Source organism: Lithobates pipiens, unplaced genomic scaffold, assembly GCF_037356315.1.
Source record: "Lithobates pipiens isolate NorthernLeopardFrog02 unplaced genomic scaffold, aLitPip1_a1.2 Scaffold_22, whole genome shotgun sequence".
Lineage (NCBI taxonomy): Eukaryota > Metazoa > Chordata > Amphibia > Anura > Ranidae > Lithobates > Lithobates pipiens.
In genome coordinates this window covers 12940347-12956858 of record NW_027507784.1, presented here as the reverse complement: position 1 = coordinate 12956858, position 16512 = coordinate 12940347, and the positions used below count along the sequence as shown (strand labels likewise).

The 16512-nt window shown below is 43.9% G+C and overlaps 1 protein-coding gene across 1 annotated transcript in view; it reads left to right on the top strand.

Moving 5' to 3' along the window:
• The first annotated feature begins 11111 nt into the window (after positions 1–11111).
• LOC144000393 (uncharacterized) overlaps positions 11112–16512 on the top strand; it is a 47531-nt gene continuing 42130 nt past the window's right edge. The window contains exon 1 of the mRNA XM_077494202.1: positions 11112–13013. Within this exon, the coding sequence (XP_077350328.1) occupies positions 12701–13013 (313 nt within the window). The 5' untranslated portion in view covers positions 11112–12700. The remainder of the gene's footprint in view (positions 13014–16512) is intronic.

Sequence of the window (16512 nt, the reverse complement as noted above, 5' to 3'; positions counted from 1 at the left end):
TTACTGCGTTTTTTGAGCAGCATTCACACACTTTTTTCACTTTAACATCACATCTGTAATAAACACTGCAATTTTTGTTCTCACTCGCAGATATTTATTTTCACGTGGAATTATCTATTATTTTTTTATTTCATTTTACACCAACACTCATACACACGCATTAATATTTTCTTTTTTTATCACTAACAGTAGGTTCATTTATCTATCACATCACACTATTTCACCAAGTCAAATTCAATAAATATAAAATACACACATTTAAATTTTTTCTATATATTTTAAAGGAATAAGAATTTTTGGGAAATTAGGGGATTGGGAATAAAAATAAAAAATAATAAATTTTTATTCCCAATCCCCTAATTTCCCAAAAATTCTTATTCCTTTAAAGTGATAAACAGGACGTGGCATTTGAATATCTTGACCTTTCAGTGTATCCACAGATACCACCCTGTGATAGATACACACTTTTATCCATTTTTTTCTATATATTGATAATATCATAGAATAGGTTCACTCATACATTATATTATATAATTTCATAGAGAAAAAATGTAATGAATATAAATATGGATAAACTTTTACAATTAGTCTGACATTCTGTCATTCCATCAAGGGCTTAAAACTTGCCGATAATTAATCTATTGCCATTATCATTTGGGAATATGCTGCAGTTGTCGTCTGTCCTTCTCCTTTGAAGGTGCCCAAGGTGTGGCTTCTTCACTTCTCTTTGGGAAGGTGAGGACGGAACATGGAGCCTTATAGATCATTCAGTTGATTTAAAATTTCTGGTTGAAGGATCAATTCCATTTTTTCAGCAGTAAATATACCATCGTTGCGTACATGGGTGATTGTGCACTGTGAAATGTTTTGAAATTTTTGAACTTTTTATGTATCTTTTTCGAGTAAATTATCCCCCTGAAGAAGACCGTGACTGTATAGGTCGAAACGTGACAAGGCATCATTTTAGCTGACATTCTGTAAAGTAATTTTTTGCTACAATGCATTGATATTGCTGTATCAAGGGGTATGTATTGCATTGTAAAACCAGAGCTCACATTTTTAATTGGTACATGATATCGAACCTTATTTTGTAATAACATTTTTTTTATAACCAGACACTTGTTTTCGACCCAATTATATTGCTGCTTTAAAACCCCTTGGGGGAACATTCCCATATATCCCCCTTAAAATCTATACCATACTCAAAGGGTCTGGTATGTACTTTTTGGTGGGGACTTCATTCTCGCTTAGGATGTGCTACAGCAAAAGTGATATTTATATAAAATAAAAAAAGATACAGGTGAAATTGCCAGCAAATGACATTTATTTATTTATTTATTGTCAGCTTATTAAAAAAAAAAAAAAAAAAAAACACCATTGGAGGTATTTGTGTGCTGTTTTTTTTTTAAAAAAAACAAAGAAGCCGTTAATGAAATGTCATTTGTTGGCAAGTTTAAGCCCTTGTACACATGGTCGGAGAATCCGTCGGAATGCGTCCTATCGGACCGTGTTGTCGCATAATCCGACTGTGTGTGGTCTGCATCGGACTGATTCCATCGGAATATCCGTCGGACCCAATTTTTCCAACTTGTTGGAAATATTTTCCGATTAACTGGTCCGATCAGACATACTCCGATCATGTGTAGAGAATTTTGATCGGACCAAGTGCCACGCATGCTCAGATCAAATTCCTACATCAAAGCTATTGGCTACTAGCCTGAACGTAGTCCCATCGTAACGAAATTACGTCATCATGTTCTGAATGATCGGATTTTTCAACTTCCGACCGTGTGTATGCAACAGTTTCGGACAAAATCCGACGGACAAAATCCGATGGATTTGGTTGACAGAATATCTGACCATGTGTACAGGAGCTAACACTTTTTTCCTTTGTAAGTGTCAGTAATGCTGCAGTACTTTCTGGACATAACAGAGATGTCCCTTCACGGACAAGATTAAGACACCCTCCCCCCCCCGCCCCCAGGTGTGTTATTTAAAGGAGTTGGGGAAGAAATAATCCGCCGCTCCAGGTGTGTACAATGACCCAATTGGAACCCAGTAGGAGTGCTAGCCCCAGCCCGCCTCTGTGGAACAAGGACAGGTCGGATGCGTCTACGTAACTAAATATCTGGTATCTCTGGTGTATCATGGTGATTTTCAATAAAGGCTCGCTATCTTGGAACCTTTGGATGTGTTATTTAAAGTGGCTGTAAACCCTTACAACACACTTTGAACTACAGGTAAGCCTAGATTAAGGCTTACCTGTAGGTCCAAGAAATATCTCCTAAACCTACATGGTTTAGGAGATATTTGCCGGAAGACAGGCACCGCTGTCAGCGGCGTGCAGGCGCACTGTCACTGACGGAGATTCAGCGCGTGTCGGCTCCCGTGCGCATGCACGGGAGTGACGTCATTGCGGCTTCGCCGAATGACAGCGGCGGAGCTGCGAGACCCCCCGAGAAGATGGAGGCGCTGGACTACAGGGGACAGCGGTGACTTCGCTGGCTCCTGTGTCAGGTAAGTGACACATAATGGACTACTATGCGATGCGATGTGATGCGATGCGATGCATAGTAGTCCATTATGCTTTGCCTTTGCAGGGAATGAAAGAGGAAGTAAACTCATCAGGGTTTACTTCCTCTTTAAAGGAATTGGCCATTTTTTAAGTTTCCCTTTAACCACTTGCTGACCGCCCCATAGCAGATTTACTGCTACAGGGTGGCTATGCTGCGCAGAATCTCATATATATATATGTATATATATATATATATATATATATATATAAAATGTGATTATGCACCTCTGTGTTTTGGGCTCAAGAGCGTGCCACCGCAGTCTCGCTCCCACTGTGATTTTACACAGAGGGAGCTGATCAGTGGGCCTACTGGCACTCACTGATCTTTTGGTACACTGACAGAATGCCAGTCCAGTCTGTCTATGTAAACAAGGCAGATTGCCATTCTGTCAGTAAAGAAGGCATGGATCCTGTGTCCCTGTACAGGACTTTTTTTTCCTTTGGACATTTTTTATTGGATATGTTTTAAGTCAAAATAAAAAAGTAAAAAAGTAAAACGAAAGAAAAAATATTGTTTTTTTTTTTCAAAATTGTCAGTCTTTATTTGTTTATAGTGCAAAAAAACCCCAAAAACTTAGAGGTGATCAAATACCACAAAAAAAACTCTATTTTCTACGAAAAAATGACATACGTTTTATTTGGGTGCAGCATCCAACGACCTGCAGGTGAAATCAATTAAAACAAATCATTGCTCTTGGCCCGAATGGAATTTTTTATTTTTTTTCCATTGGTACACATTTCTCTGGGGAGTGCCCACTCACCATGCTATTTGTTTGACACACTATATAGCCCATTAACAAAACGAAGAGGGTGCAGCAATATGATGACATTTATTCCAAAGATGACACGTTAAATCTCACAAGATATACAAGGTGCATATTAGGTTGTATGGTGGTTCATCCACTCCTGGGGAAGACGAGCTGCAATAAGGTGAAGAGACCGCTGCTGATTCTGACTGTGCTGGTGGCTCCCAACGCTTCCAGGGACTCAGATTGGCTCAGATACAATCGCTGATGTCGCATCCATATAGAAAGAAGAGTGGGGAGGAACGCGTGTTTGGAGAATGTGTGCTCCTTCATCAGGCCAACAATAGCCCAGACAATTGTCACTTTTAATTTGACAAATTTGGCTCCTAATAATTTCATTGGAGTTCCACTTTGACATCCGGCTCAAACTGAACCCAGAGCAGTTTGGGTCATCCCTATTGAGGAGATCTTTGTCCATCTTTGGCCGTGTCTGACATACAACTATACTATACAGGCCCATTTTAGAGATAAAACTACAGGGTTCTGACTGTACTGGCCATTGATCGCATACCAAAATGGTCCATTACCAATAACGAGAGATTTACGTTATTGTGCAAAAGAGAAACCAAGTGGATTTGTAAACTGAATTCTATCTCCCCCATGGTTGAATGAGAAGCTGGATTTATCCGAAATCACCCAAGTTTCATATTTGTTAACCCCGAAAATTGCTCTCTTTGGTCTGAACTCGTCTCCTTGGCCAACGAACTGTATCCCCATCGTAACACACATTCTTATTGCACTCTTGGAAAATCCCTCTCCCTCCAACATTCCCCTCTGTCATTTCTTCTCTTAATGACCAATGTTGTATGGAATTCCTTCTAGCCAAAACAAATATGGCAGGAGATAAGTTCACGAAACACTGGTCCCCCTGGCTATCAGATTCCCAAAGCATATCGCTTCTATTATTATTATTCAGGATTTATATAGCGCCAAAAGTTTGCGCATCGCTTTACAATATGAGGGCAGACAGTACACTTACAATACAAATCAATACAGGAGGGATCAGAGGGTCCTGCTCATTAGAGCTTACAATCTAGAAGGGACTAGAATCATCCCCCCATAGGTAATAAAAAAACACACATGTAGGATGTATATTCCCCAAGATATTAGGCCAAACAGAGCCTGCAGCAGCCCTTAAGTCTCAAAGATGCAGATTGATAGTCCTATTGAGGAGATCTTTGTCCATCTTTGGCCGTGTCTGACATACAACTATACTATACAGGCCCATTTCAGAGATAAAACTACAGGGTTCTGACTGTACTGGCCATTGATCACATACCAAAATGATCCATTACCAATAACGAGAGATTTACGCTATTGTGCAAAAAAGAAACCAAGTGGATTTGTAAACTGAATTCTATCCCCCCCCCCCCCATGGTTGAATGAGGAGCTGGATTTATCCAAAATCACCCACATTTCATATTTGTTAACCCCCACAAATGGCTCTCTTTGGTCTGAACTCGTCTCCTTGGCCAACAAAATGTATCCCCATTGTAAGGAGATTCCATAATACATTGCATTATTGATTGTTGATTCTGATTATTGCTTTTACCCTGAAGATATAAGTTCAGGATTGCTTATCTGCTTAAGTGATTTAAAGAAACTTTTCTTGATACAATTTAGAAAATCTATCTCATGACAGTATTGCTTAATACTGAATTATCTCATGGTCATGTCTATCTATTTCTGTTAAATGTCTTCATTTCAGGAAGCATCTGTTTGTGGTTTTCCTCTCAGTACACTGTTACTGGGTATGAAAGGGCTAGATTTGGTTTTTAGGAAGTTGTGGCTGGTCAGCAGACGGTAACAGAAAGTATGAAGTCATTGAACTGGAATAAGCTTTGAAATACAGAGGTTAAGATTGAGGTCACAAGACATTAATAATGTGCTAATGAATATTAATGTGTATAATTTGATTGGCCCCCAAAATTGGGGCAGAGTCTTGTAAAAATAGTATAAAACGGCAAAACCAGTATTAAAGAATTGTAACCATTTCAGCATACCAATCGTGTCTGTATGAGTCATGAGTTACCCGCCGGCGAGGTCCTCCACTGAGCCATCTCCAAGAGCCTAGGCCACAAAGAGAAGACGGGCGACCTAACAGTTTTGGTACCAGGAGAGTGGGGTCTGGCGTTTGTTTGAACAGGTAAGACACATTCTGCTCCTTTTTACCTATTTTTGGTAACTGGTGTTGGTGCTTGCCTTGTTCAAATAACCTTGTATATCCACCCACTTACATAACTGTGCCTTCGCAACGGGCTAGGCTGGCCCCTTGGAAGGTTAGAGGGGCTCGCAGGTATTTTGTTTTTTTTTTAGAGTAGTCTGACTAGGCTGGTCTGACTGTATTGAGCAGGTATATATATATAAGTGTGTTTAAAACTCGGGAAGTATAGGATACGCCCGTAGTATAAGGAGTGGCTGAGTGGACGCCCAATCTTTTTGGGGAAATATTGTGCACTTATAATAACATGTTGATGTAATGAACTTTATTTGGCCATTGTATATATATATATAGATTTTTGCTTGTTTTTCTTTTAGGTACCACCGTAAGTATTTAGGGTGTATAGAGAATTAGAGATAAGTGTATGGTATATATATGTATGACAACTGAATGTAAAGTACTGTATTGATTTGAAGGGTTTTATTAAGGCATTACACATATATGCACTAAATGAACAACATAAATCAGGAACCCGATTGTAGTGAGATAGCGCCCGCCTGCCCACGTTGCACCTTAGGTTTACTGTTCCTTAGTGTTGACAGGACGTGGATCCTGCTTACCACTAGACCAACTGGGTTCTCATACCGACTTGGTGCAAGGGGAGTATATCCTACCACGAGGAGGGGTTTCCTATACCGAGTACTGAGGGTTAACCTTCATAGCTATATCAGCCCCACAGCAATAACAGACGAGGGGACATATTCACAAGTCAGGGAACAAATTATAGCCCAAACAGGTTGCTTTCATCTCTGTCCCTGTACTAGACACACCCTACCAAGGTTATTAGATGGGGAATTCTGCAGCAACCCAGACCACGGCCAACCCATCCCCCTATGAGTATGTTAAAAACACACTACCGGGGCCACAGGTAGAACCTTTTTGGACACAGGTCAGAGAACGGTGCCAACAGCTAGGAATACATGACCCAGGACCACTAGGTCCCTGTTCAGAGGATGAATGGAAAGAGGTGGGCAAGGTGTGTCAGGTACACAAGCACTCTTATCCACCTGGGAAATGGGAAGACACCCAGTACATGAAAGATTGTTACAAAACATGGAATAAATGCTTAGCCAAGTATAAAACAAAGTATGTAACTAAAGTCCCCACAGTAAAGCCTGTAAACTCACCCGCCCTATCTCAGCAACCTGAGGCACCACCACCCCCCCCTTATGTGATGGTTAAACAGGAAGATGGAACATTGGGTCCATGTCTTCAGCTGTATCCATCTTTAGACCCAGCAGTGTTGGCCACCATAGTGTATGGGGCAGCTGATCAGGCACAAGTTACACGATGGGAAAACGAAAGTAGAAGCAGGAAAGAGGAAGTCCGGGCAGAAGGTATACAAAGTAGGGAAGAAGAGAGGATTAGAAAAATGGAAAGGGAATTAGAAGAGAAGTTAAAAGAGCTTAGAGAAAGAAAGGAGGAATTAGAGCAGAAAATGTCTAGAAGGGAGGAAGAGCTAGAAGAGTACAAAAGAGAGCTGGATAAGAGGGAAGGTGAGATGAGAGAATATTCTGCGATAACTAAGGGAGAAAGGGATGGAAAGACCCTGAAAGAGGGGGAAGAGGAAGGAGTCGGGAAGTTGAGCCCCAGGGAAAAGGAATGGGAGGAGAAACAGAAAGAATTTAATAAGAAACAGCAGGAAGAGGAAGAAAGAATACAGAGGAAAAGGGAAGATTTAGAGGCATACGAAAGGAAACTAGAGAAAGAGGCAAGAAGGATTGAGGAGGCCAAGGAAAAGATAATTTCACAGCCATCCACCACACTCAGAAGCCAAACGAAACCGGCCATAAGCCAGAAACCCCCACAGGAGGAAAGGGAGCAGGGTGAAAGAGAAATAGACATGGAACAGGAAAGTCTAGGTGCCACCTTTAAAGCACCGCTTATGCATATAGGGGAGACAGAAGTCCATATTCCCCTACCTTTAGGCACACTGTCAAAAATAAAGGAATTATGCCCCAGCCCAAAGAAAAGCCCTAGGGAAGCTGGCGCTTTCCTTGCAAAATACAGTGCAGGGACAAGCTTGGATAAGGAAGATATAAAAGGGATCCTTAGTATAATTGACCCTGACAGTCCAGAAGGGCATCCCGTAGAGGCCTTATGGACAGCCCACATTAAGGAAGATAAAGATTGGGTATCTTTTTGGAAAGGCATGGGGAATCACTGGTCTACTATATACAAGGGTTCATCCGCACTCCAGGAACTCATCCTAGCAAAACAGGGACCAAAGGAAAAATTCTATGAATTTTGTACCCGGGTATATGGCTTGTGGAAAGCAGTAGATAACGCTACCCCCCAATTGTTCACCTCCACCATTATGGCTGGTGGCGATACGAAGGTGACGCAGCTGCTTAAATTCACTAATCCAAAATGGGCAGAACAAGCCCCAGATGAATTTATGAAGGATACTAGATCACGAGAAACATCAGGGGTATTTGAGCAGAAGGGTGGCATTTTTCCCTCCCTGACACCAACCCAGACTCCGCCCACCCACATAATGACAATGCAACCTTATCCACCAATGCAATCTTATCCCCCAGATCAGGCTTACCCACCAGACAAGGGATGCTTTAACTGTGGGGAACTGGGACACTGGAAGTCCCAATGTCCCTACAGAATTGGAACAAACGCTCAGAGAGGAAGAGGTAGGAATCTAAACACCACCGCCCCACATCGCCTTCAGGATATCAGGTATCCTCACCCACCACAACCCCAATACCAGCCTCAGCCTCATAGACCACCCCCACGCATCCCGATGCAGTGGCCATCCGCTCGGCGGACCCCACAATAGAGATGCCAAGAGAATGTCCCGTCCCTCAGCCTTGTGTGTTATAATCCATCGTGGAAAAGTCTTCCGCAGGTACTATTGCGGGTAGACAATCACCTGATATGTCTATTATTAGATTCAGGGGCTACATTCAGTAGTTTGAATGATGCCATATATGACACACCGCACTGTACTGAGGGAAACTCTATTGGTATAAATGGGACATCAATTACCCACCCCATCACTCCACCATTGCCCGTGGCTACTCCAGAAGGGCAGGAACTATGTACCCAGAGTTTTGCTGTCCTTGTGGATTGTCCAGTATCTTTAATGGGGAGGGACCTACTCTCAAAACTGAATATCACCATTAAATTTGACAGAGGGGGCTCCCTCACTGCCAGCTCACCATTTTGCGATTTACATGCTCCAAAAAGACACACTTACAGGGGACTCTTTGCATCATTACCACCCACTCTAGAAACACATGCCATATGGGCAGAAAACAAAGGGAGTGTGGGTTTTATTAACTGTACACCTTACACACCACAAATGCGTCCAGACGCCAAAGTACAATATCATAAGCAATACCCCCTGCCACTCGAAAAAATTGAAGGCATCACACCATTAATCGATGATTACATAGCAAAGGGGATTCTGAAACACATTATAAGCCCCTGGAATACACCAATCTACCCTGTGAAAAAGGCAAATGGGGAGTGGAGGCTTGTACAGGACCTAAGGGCCGTCAACAAGCAGGTTATACCTCTGCCACCGTTGGTAGCAGATATTTCTTTCATCTTTTTGAAAATACCTGCTGATTCCCTTTGCTACACAGTAGTGGATCTGGCAAATGCATTTTTTAGCATCCCGATCGATGAAGGGGTATTGCCCATGTTCTCGTTCTCATGGGGGAAAAAGCAGTTGACCTGGTCAAGATTACCGCAGGGGTATGTGGACAGTCCGGCAGCCTTCTCCATGGTCCAGGACATATAGGTACCACCGCCCTAACAAACATATACACAAAGTCTTTCTGTACAAACAACTTAAATAAACAGGCAAAACTCCTCACCAGCAGTTGTATGACCTGTGCACAAAACAATGTCCAAGGGAAACATCATGGATTACATGGCCACCTGCCCCCACCCCTAGGTCCCCTAACAGATTTACAAATAGACTTTACACACATGCCCAAACAAAAAGGCAATTTGAGATGCCTTTGCGTGATCGTATGCAGGTGGTCAGGCTGGATTGAATGTATTCCGTGTACAGGTGAGACTGCTAAAATTGCTGCCAAATGCATACTGAACCATTGGGTTTGTAGGTTTGGAATACCAACGGCCATATGGTCAGACAGAGGACCTGCCTTCAGCTCCTCTGTTACACAGACTTTAGCTAAGCTACTAGGCTTACAGTGGAAACTGCACATCCCTTACCACCCACAAAGTGCAGGGGTAGTGGAAAGAATGAACAGGAACATTAAAGACAAGTTAAAAAAGGCTACGGGGGGCACCATGAAAGGATGGTTGGATTACCTTCCTTCTGTCCTATTTCAGATCAGAACAACACCACATGCCAGAACAAAACTCTCGCCCTTTGAGATTTTGATGGGAGTTCCTGCAAACATAGAGCTGCCCCTCTTAGATCAAAACACTGACATTAACATCTATTCCCAACAGGAAATGTACGTGAAAAATCTGGTAAGTATGCTACAGGAAATGAACGAACAAGTCTCTGTCACCTTTTCTCCTCTTTCCACAGAGCCGACACACCCCTTCATCCCAGGAGATCAAGTGCTAGTCAAGCAACTGGCCCACAAAAAGAGGATCGGACCAATCTACTCTGGACCTTGGAAGATAGAGAAGGTTTCCAGAACTGCTGTACTGACCGATCTAGGAAACACCTGGATCCACGCCAGCCGGCTAAAGAAGTGTCCACAGCAACCCCAGACCCCGGACCCGCCTCCAGCACCCCAGGACTCCTCTGACCAGGAACAACAACCAGATTTGAAGGACGTTCAAGAAGGCATAAAGCAAATCTCTCTGAACAACAAGACAAATCCCTCACCCACAGGAAGAAACGAGTAGCAGAACTTTGTACACAGTATCTGACAAAAATGATTTCCACTTTTGTGTCAGGAAAAACATTATGCTTCTGGACATGTCTGATTCTGATAGTATTCATACCTGTTTGGTTAATAGCAAATTGTGTGTACCATCCAGAAGATTTAGGGCTACTAGAAGGCATATGTGGGAAAGCACAGACAGCCAATGCACCACCTAGTTTAAAATATACAAATCCCTCTCCCTCCAACATTCTCCTCTGTCATTTCTTCTCTTAATGACCAATGTTGTATTGATTGAATTCTTTCTAGCCAAAGCAAATATGGCAGGAGATAAGTTCACGAAACACAGGTCCCCCTGGCTATCAGATTCCCGAAGCATATCGCTACTATTATTATTCAGGATTTATATAGCGCCAAAAGTTTGCGCAGAGCTTTACAAAATGAGGGCAAACAGTACACTTACAATACAAATCAATACAGGAGGGATCAGAGGGCCCTGATCGTTAGAGCTTACCATCTAGAAGGGACTAGAATCACCCCCCCCCCATAGTTAATTAAAAAAAGAAAAATACACATGTAGGATGTATATTCCCCAAGATATTAGGCCAAACAGAGCCTGCAGCAGCCCTTATGTCTCAAAGATGCAGATTGATAGTCCTAGGAGATCTTTGTCCATCTTTGGCCGTGTCTGACATACAACTATACTATACAGGCCCATTTCAGAGATAAAACTACAGGGTTCTGACTGTACTGGCCATTGATCACATACCAAAATGGTCCCTTACCAATACCGAGAGATTTATGTTATTGTGCAAAAGAGAAACCAAGTGGATTTGTAAACTGAATTTTATCTCCCCCCCATGGTTGAATGAGGAGGTGGATTTATCCAAAATCACCCAAGTTTCATATTTTTTAACCCCGAAAATGGCTCTCTTTGGTCTGAACTCTTCTCCTTGGCCAACAAAATGTATCCCCATCGTAACACACATTCTTATTGCACTCTTGGAAAATCCCTCTCCCTCCAACATTCCCCTCTGTCATTTCTTCTCTTAATGACCAATGTTGTATGGAATTCCTTCTAGCCAAAGCAAATATGGCAGGAGATAAGTTCAGGAAAAACACTGGTCCCCCTGGCTATCAGATTCCCAAAGCATATCGCTACTATGACTAGAATCATCCCCCCCATTGGTCATTTAAAAAAAACAAAACATACATGTAGGACGTATATTCCCCAAGATATTAGGCCAAACAGAGCCTGCAGCAGCCCTTAAGTCTCAAAGATACAGATTGATAGTCCTATTGAGGAGATCTTTGTCCATCTTTGGCCGTGTCTGACATACAACTATAATATACAGGCCCATTTCAGAGATAAAACTACAGAGTTCTAACAGTACTGGCCATTGATCACATACCAAAATGATCCATTACCAATAACAAGAGATTTACGTTATTGTGCAAAAGAGAAACCAAGTGGATTTGTAAACTGAATTCTATCTCCCCCCATGGTTGAATGAGGAGCTGGATTTATCCAAAATCACCCAAGTTTCATATTTTTTAACCCCGAAAATGGCTCTCTTTGGTCTGAACTCGTCTCCTTGGCCAACAAAATGTATCCCCATCATAACACACATTCTTATTGCACTCTTGGAAAATCCCTCTCCCTCCAACATTCTCCTCTGTCATTTCTTCTCTTAATGACCAATGTTGTATGGAATTCCTTCTAGCCAAAGCAAATATGGCAGGAGATAAGTTCAGGAAAAACACTGGTCCCCCTGGCTATCAGATTCCCAAAGCATATCGCTACTATGACTAGAATCATCCCCCCCATTGGTCATTTAAAAAAAACAAAACATACATGTAGGACGTATATTCCCCAAGATATTAGGCCAAACAGAGCCTGCAGCAGCCCTTAAGTCTCAAAGATGCAGATTGATAGTCCTATTGAGGAGATCTTTGTCCATCTTTGGCCGTGTCTGACATACAACTATGCTATACAGGCCCATTTCAGAGCTTTCTGTTCCTTTAAGACATGCCCATGTTTATCCTTGGCAGGTGTCCACTGAAAGTTCCCATTGCGTACTTTGATTTTATATTAAATACTTTGGTAAACATGATCATTCACATTGTATAACCTGTTCTACATGATTCTGCTTTTATCTCTTACAGGAACTATTTCTATGTAATAAAACTTCGCTCTTCTACTTTCATTGAAAACCCCCGTTCCTTAATTTTCAGCAGAGAGTTCAATTTCAGATTAGAAAGCGACATCATGACTCCCGAGGACATGAAGGTGTTTGTAGAAACATTCAGCCTAAATCGTTGTAGACTGGGGAACCAGGGCTACAACCGGGTCCTCATTCAGCTCTTTGGATATTTGGGTCATGGGAAGTCAGCTTTTATCAACTCCTGCAAGTATGTCCTCGGAGGAGAATTCAGGATTCATGCTGAGGAAAGAAATGCAAATGGTGCACTATCATTGGTAAGAAGATCGTACAGACTGACTGATGGCGTTGCCTTGGTGGACAATCGAGGGTTACCTACAGCAGACTGGAATGAGGTGGGACTGATCTACGCCCATCTGGGTAAGAGAGAGAATGTATTCTCAGAACCAATGCTATAACAATAGTGACAGTAGATGAGGGTGGAAGGGGCTTCATTATGGAAATGTGTGCATGTGGAGATAGAGGTGGCCCTTGAAACTGACCTCGTACCCCTGTCTGTGGCCAAGTGTGGGTTGTCAGCACCTGGGGCAAGGCCATTATTGCACCCCCTAACCCATGGAACATTAGAACTCTCTGAGCCCATTCCACCATTCCAGTGTGAAACCCCTTAACCCCCAAAGCATGTATTACATTTTAAATTAGTATTGAACCCAAACCAAACAATATTGCAACCCACCAATTCTTAGATGTGATGGCTGCATTCGTTTTCTCTTTTAGGCTTTCTTTCCCTTATTTTCACCTAGTGATCCAACCAGCAAGTCTGTTGCTTTTCAAAAGAACTCTCTCTTGCAGATGTAGCAGTGGTAGGGTTGAATCAAATCATTTAACACTGACAGGGGTGCTTATTATGATCAGGTTTTGTTTCTTTACGTAAAAATTTTACCCCTCCAACAAAAAAAGTCAGTTCGAAAGTCCTTTCGTTTAGAACGTGATGATGTAAAAGGGACTAAACGAGGAAGTTCAATAGCCAGTAGCCAACAGCTGCCCTTTGCGTTGTATTTGGTCCGTCAGACCAGCACACAGACAAACGGTTTTCCCGATAGGAATTGAGTCCTTTGGACAGATTCCGCTGGACCTAGTCTGCCGGAAAGTCAGGTCGTGTGTACGCAGCATGACACTCTCCTCCCCCCAGAATGCTGCTGTCTCAGTTGCTCCTTCATCCAGTGGGGGGGGGGGGGGGGGGGGCGCTCTAATGTGAGAGGTGTGTTACTGGCCAGATCACCAGGTGAAAACAAAGGTGAAACAAGCCTAAAAAAATAAAATGAATTCAGACATTTGGTTTTGGCTTTATATACATCACAGAGATGCACCTTCACAGGCAGGATTAGGACACCCCCAGGCATATTATTTAACCACTTCAGCTCCGGAAGATTTACCCCCTTCCTGACCAGGCTATTTTTTTTCAATATGGCACTGCGTTGTTTAACTGACAATTGAGCGGTCGTGCAACACTGTACTCAAACTACTCCCTACCACCCCACCCCTGTCATCTTCATCCCCCTTTGCTGACATCCTAACACCCCATTGATATCAACATCCCCATCATCCCTCTCTACCCCACCTCTGGCCTCCTACCATCCCACCCCCCATCATCTTCATCTCCCAGCACCACCCTGCCAGCCTCCTACCACCCCATCCCCCTGTCATCTTCATCCCTCCTGCACCACTCTACCAGTCTCCTACCACCCCACCCCCTGTCATCTTCATCCCCCTGCAACGCTCTTCCAGCCTAATACCACCTCAGCCCCCTGATATCTTCATCCCCCTGCACCGCTCTGCCAGCCTCCTACCCCCCCAACCCCTGTCATCTTCATCCCTCCTGCACCGCTTTTCCAGTCTCCTACCACCCCACCCCCCTGTCATCTTCACCCCCCCGCACCACTCTTCCAGCCTCCTACCACCCCACCCCCTGTCATGTTCATTCCCCCTGCACCACTCTTCCAGCCTCCTACCACCCCACCCCCCTGTTATCTTCACCCCCCTGCAACGCTCTGCCAGTCTCCTACCACCCCACCCCCTTTCATCTTCATCCCCCCTGCACTGCTTTTTCAGCCTCCTACCACCCCACCCCTTGTCATCTTCATCCCTCTTGTACCACTCTGCCAGTCTCCTACCACCCACTCCCCTGTTATCTTCATCCCCCCTGCACCACTCTTCTAGCCTCCTAAAACCCCATCCCCCTGTTATCTTCATCCCCCTTGCACCACTCTTCCAGCCTCCTACCACCTCACCCCCCTGTTAACTTCATCCCCCCTGCACCACTCTTTCAGACTCCTACCACCCCATCCCCTACCATCTTCATCCCTCCTGCAGGGCTTTTCCAGTCTCCTACCACCCCACCCCCTGTCATCTTCATCCCTCCAGTCCTTTTCCAATCTCCTACCACCCCCCCTGTCATGTTCATACCCCCTGCACCACATTTCCAGCCTTCTACCACCCACCTCCCTGTTATCTTCACCCCCCTGCAACGCTCTGCCAGTCTCCTACCATCCCACCCCCTGTCATCTTCATCCCTCCTGTACCACACTGCCAGTCTCCTACCACCCACCCCCCCGTCATCTTCATCCCCCCTGCACCGCTCGGCTAGCTCCTTCCACCCACCCCCTGTCATCTTCATCCCAATGCACTGCTCTGCCAGCTTCCTACCACCTTACCCCCTGTCATCTTCATCCCCCCTACATCGCTCTGCCAGATCTTTCTACCCACCCCCTGTCAACTTCACCCCCCACTACCCCACTTCCAGCTTCCTACTGCCCCACCCCCATCATCATCCCATCTGGACCCCATTGCCAGTTTCCTACCATCTCACCCCCTGTAATCTTCATCCCCTTGTACTCCTCTGCCAGCTTTCTACCACCTCACCCACTATCATCATCATCCCTATACCCCACCTCTGACATCCTACCACCCTGCTTCCTTTCATCTACATACCCCTGTAGCCCACCTCTAACATACACCCAGTGAGCGGTAATGATGTGCTGTAACCTCTAGCAAACAATCAGTGAGTTATAATGATAAGCAGTAACCCATAGCAACCAATCAGTGAGCAGTATTAATTTGCAGTAACCTCTAGCAACAAATCAGTGAGTGATAATGATAAGCAGTAACCTATAGCAACCAATCAGTGAGCTGTAATAATGTGCAGTAACCTCTTGCAACCAATCAGTGAGCGGTAATGATGTTCATTAACCTCTATCAATAAATGGATAAACTGTAAAGATGTGCAGTAACCTCTAGCAACCATTGGGTGAGTGGTAATGATGTGCAGCAACCTCTAGCAACCAAATTTTGAGTGGTAATATTGTGCAGTGACCTCTAGCAACCAATCAGTGAGCGGTAATGATATGCACTAACCTCTAACAACCAATCAGTGAGCCTGGAGCAATCAGTGAGTGTGAATCAGATCTTTATGTATACATTATTAAAGTTTTTTTTTTTGGGAATGTTGGCATGGAGAGGAAAATTGCTAGGGATTGAGTGTGTGGGGGGGGGGTTGTTTGCCGAGGGTCTAATCGATATTAAAGATGGCCCTGGGTGTCCCCAGGCTGGCAGACTGGCACACACTTGGGTAAAGCCATGGAGGTTTCAGCCAGCTGTAACACCCCACTCACACAGAGAACATCTCATCAGCTGCAGCCAATAGCAGGCTCTATTGCTGTCCTAGTCTTCTCCCGAAGCCTGTACCACATTGAATGGTAGGCGTTGTAATTCACCACACCACACACTATACTTGGCCCGCCGGTGCCTGTGTTCTGCAGACTACACCTCCCAGAATGCACTGCAGGGCACTCAAAGCAGATGTGTTGGCTTCTACTACTTGTAGAGGATAAAGGAGTTTATACAGTGGTGTGAAAAAGTG